The sequence below is a fragment of the Octopus sinensis genome, linkage group LG4 (genome assembly GCF_006345805.1).
Source record: "Octopus sinensis linkage group LG4, ASM634580v1, whole genome shotgun sequence".
In the NCBI taxonomy this organism is placed as follows: domain Eukaryota; kingdom Metazoa; phylum Mollusca; class Cephalopoda; order Octopoda; family Octopodidae; genus Octopus; species Octopus sinensis.
Genome location: NC_043000.1, coordinates 15,278,106 through 15,281,475, shown reverse-complemented (window position 1 = coordinate 15,281,475; position 3,370 = coordinate 15,278,106). Strand labels below are relative to the sequence as shown.

At 34.7% G+C, this 3,370-nt stretch overlaps 1 protein-coding gene across 1 annotated transcript in view; it reads left to right on the top strand.

Annotated features, from left to right (window-relative positions):
• The first annotated feature begins 2,293 nt into the window (after positions 1 to 2,293).
• The window catches only part of LOC115210942 (sialin), a 52,847-nt gene continuing 51,770 nt past the window's right edge, over positions 2,294 to 3,370 (top strand). The window contains exon 1 of the mRNA XM_029779732.2: positions 2,294 to 3,001. Within this exon, the coding sequence (XP_029635592.1) occupies positions 2,851 to 3,001 (151 nt within the window). The 5' untranslated portion in view covers positions 2,294 to 2,850. The remainder of the gene's footprint in view (positions 3,002 to 3,370) is intronic.

The window sequence follows — 3,370 nt, the reverse complement described above, 5'->3', positions numbered from 1 at the left end:
AAGCAGAGTTTATTGTCCAGTGAAGGAAAGGCACGCATAAGTGGACTGGTTACACTCCTGGCATAAGCCACAAGGTTATGGTTTCACTTGTGCTTGCCGAGTCTTCTCAAGCACAGCATATTTCCAGAGATCCTGATCACTAGTCATTGCCTCAGTGAGGCCCAATGTTCAAAGGTCATGCTTCACCACCTCATCCCGGGTCTTACTGGGTCTACCTCTTCCACAGGTTCCCTCAACTGCTAGGGTGTGGCACTTTTTCACACAGCTATCCACATCCATTCTCACCATTTAAAATTAAATTAATCTGAAATTAATTCTATTTAAAAATATAGTCACTCATCAGGTCTAAAATAATAATAATAATAATAATAATAATAATAAAAATAATAATAGAATAAATGTACTTATACTAATTATCAAATAAATATAGAAAAATACATGTATTAACTATATATAATCGAAAAACATTTAACAATATGTCTTAAATAAAAACATAACTTATCTTATCAAAGGATTTCTGGTAACAAAAAATTTTTAGTTAACAGAAATCCTTTGATAAGATAAATTATGTTTTTATTTAAGACATATTGTTAAATGTTTTTCGATTATATATAGTTAATACATGTATTTTTCTATATTTATTTGATAATTAGTATAAGTTAAGTACATTTATTCTATTATTATTTTTATTATTATTATTATTATTACTATTATTATTTTAGACCTGATGAGTGACTGTATTTTTAAATAGAATTAATTTTAGATCAATTTAATTTTAAATTGAATTGATTTTATTATTATTACCTATTTGAAAATATAGTCACGAAACGCGCGTAGTCTTTTTACTACTATTTACTATTTATTGTTTTTCTACTTTATTGATTTTTAGAATAAGGTTTTTATAGTATACGTTTTCTATATGGTGTGTAACGATTTCGTGAGCGAATATCTTCTCTTGTACTTTCGGGGTACAAGAAAGCAATCACTAGCCGTTGCTTTAATAATCCAGAATTCTACCAGTCAGAAACAACAAGACGCAGACGTAAAATATATATATACTACTTTATTCTCTTTCTTGGTAACAATAACAATAAGTGGTTATCTGATGTCCTTGGTTCGGGGCGCGCAAGGCTGAAAGTTAATCGATTGTAATATTTACAATATTCAGCCGCTAAAACCAGAACGGGTTCAAGATGGCGTCGAACAGGGAAGTTGAATGTGGTCGGCAACAATTTGGTTAAAAGCTTTCGGCCGACTGCTATCAAAGCTGGACAGCGAGAATACACGTCCGTCTCCTTCGGTCGCAGCTGTCCCAAGTCGCCGCTGCTGCTGGACGCTGGTGGTCAACGTCTTACGACCCCCTTGCCTCGGCTAACTGCTACGTAGGCAAAAGGGTTCTTCTTCCGGTGATTCGCGCATGCGCGAGAGGGCCCTTCCTCTCTCTGCCTTGGTAAAGGCACCAACACGCGCGAAATACAAATGGACGGTGCGCGAGCGCGCGCCGTTATAGGATCACTACAGGTGTGAATAACATCTTTCATTATTGAATTGTTTAATAGAGGTTTTTCTCTAAATTATATACATATATTATATATTGTGAAATTTGATTTAAAATTGCTAAATTGAATTTTTCCCTGTAAGTTTTGGAATTATATTCCCTACTATTATTATTATCATGTGTGTGTGTGTGTGTGTGCAGGGCTGGATTAAGACCCATCGAGGCGTTTAAAAGATTTTGGTGCCTCCATAAAAGATTATGTAATTCAAAATATAAGTAATAACAAACCATATAATAAAATTTTATTTTTCAAAACAAAACAAAACATTAAGAGGGAAAATAATGCTTATTTTTGTATTCTTCCATTTTATTTATATTTGAAAAGTTTCATCTTGCTTTTTTGAATTGCAAGGTCTTTGATCAGATCCTCAAAATTAATCTTACGTAACACATCTGCATCTATACTTAGTAGAGATAAAAGCATCCCGAATATTATTTCAGCAAGTTTAAAGGGATTTCTTTTGTGTCGTAAACCATTTACTATTTCTTTGGTGCCCCCTTCTTCCCTTGATGCCCTTAGCACGTGCTTATTTTGCTTAATGGTTAATCCAGCGCTGTATGTATGTATGTATGTATGTATGTATGCATGTGTATGTATGTATGTATGTATACATGTTTGTGTCTGTAGTAGTGTGTGGTGGTGGTGGTGGTGGTAGTAGTAGTAGTAGTAGTAGTAGTAGTAAATGCACAAACGAATACAGATTTCAGAATGGCAAGTTATATTGCGCGCGCGCAGAAACAGACAAGCACTTGTTTTTCGTCTCCCTGGATTCGTGAAGTCGATTTAATTTACCAACAAAACAAAACAAACCATCGTAACAAGCAGAATTACAATACACGAGAGAGAGAGAGAGAGAGAGAGAGAGAGAGAGAGAGAGAGAAAGAGGGAGAGAGAGTGGGAGATAGAGAGACAGGCAGAAGGCGAAGAGAGAGTCAGTCAGTCAAACAGAAACAGTCAGAGACAGAAAGCAAGAGAGAATATAAGTGAAGTACTTTAAATACATCAGTGGTTGTCAAGTTCTAATTTCGTGACATGGACAACTTGAGACAATATAACTCAACTACAAACAAACCAGCTCAATCCATGATTACATCGATAAAACGGTTACACCAAGCAATACAGTTATCGTTGTTTATAACAACAAACTAAAGATACTACGACACCAGCTTGAATATCAAGAATATAAGAAATATTATCACCGTTATCAGAAAAGAAAGCGATTTCTCCGTGCTTCTCTCCGAAGTAGTATCTTTTTATTTTTCACGCTTATAACTCATCTCGATCGTCAAAAATGGTTGAAAATCTGCATTCCCATTCACAACCCAACAACCAGAGTGCAGAAGATATTGATGCCATAAATCCGTGTCCAGAGCTTGATCATGATGAAACGAGTCTACTATATCCCAACACGAGAACAGTACCCCAAACCAAATGCTCTAAATGTATGTTGTTTTGATTTATTTTCTTTCTTTTTAACTTCACATCGTTTCTTTCTTAATCAGACTGTGTACTATTATCGTGTGTTGTTTTATCAGAGAGATGGATTTTAATTAACTTTTCTGTGATCCAATTATGGAGAGACTTGAAGCAACTTACCAACTCGTTAATTAGAATTTAGTTACGAATGATCTTAGAAAGGCATGATCATCACGAAGTCCCGTTCTTTTGATTCTTAATTCTAAGCTTGATGCTTCTATTTTAAGGACGGGGGAAAAAATAACAGTTTTAGTAACATGATAGCACTATATCCATGCATACATTTGTACACGTACTGTTATATTACTTTATAAAAGTACACAGCGAATACACCT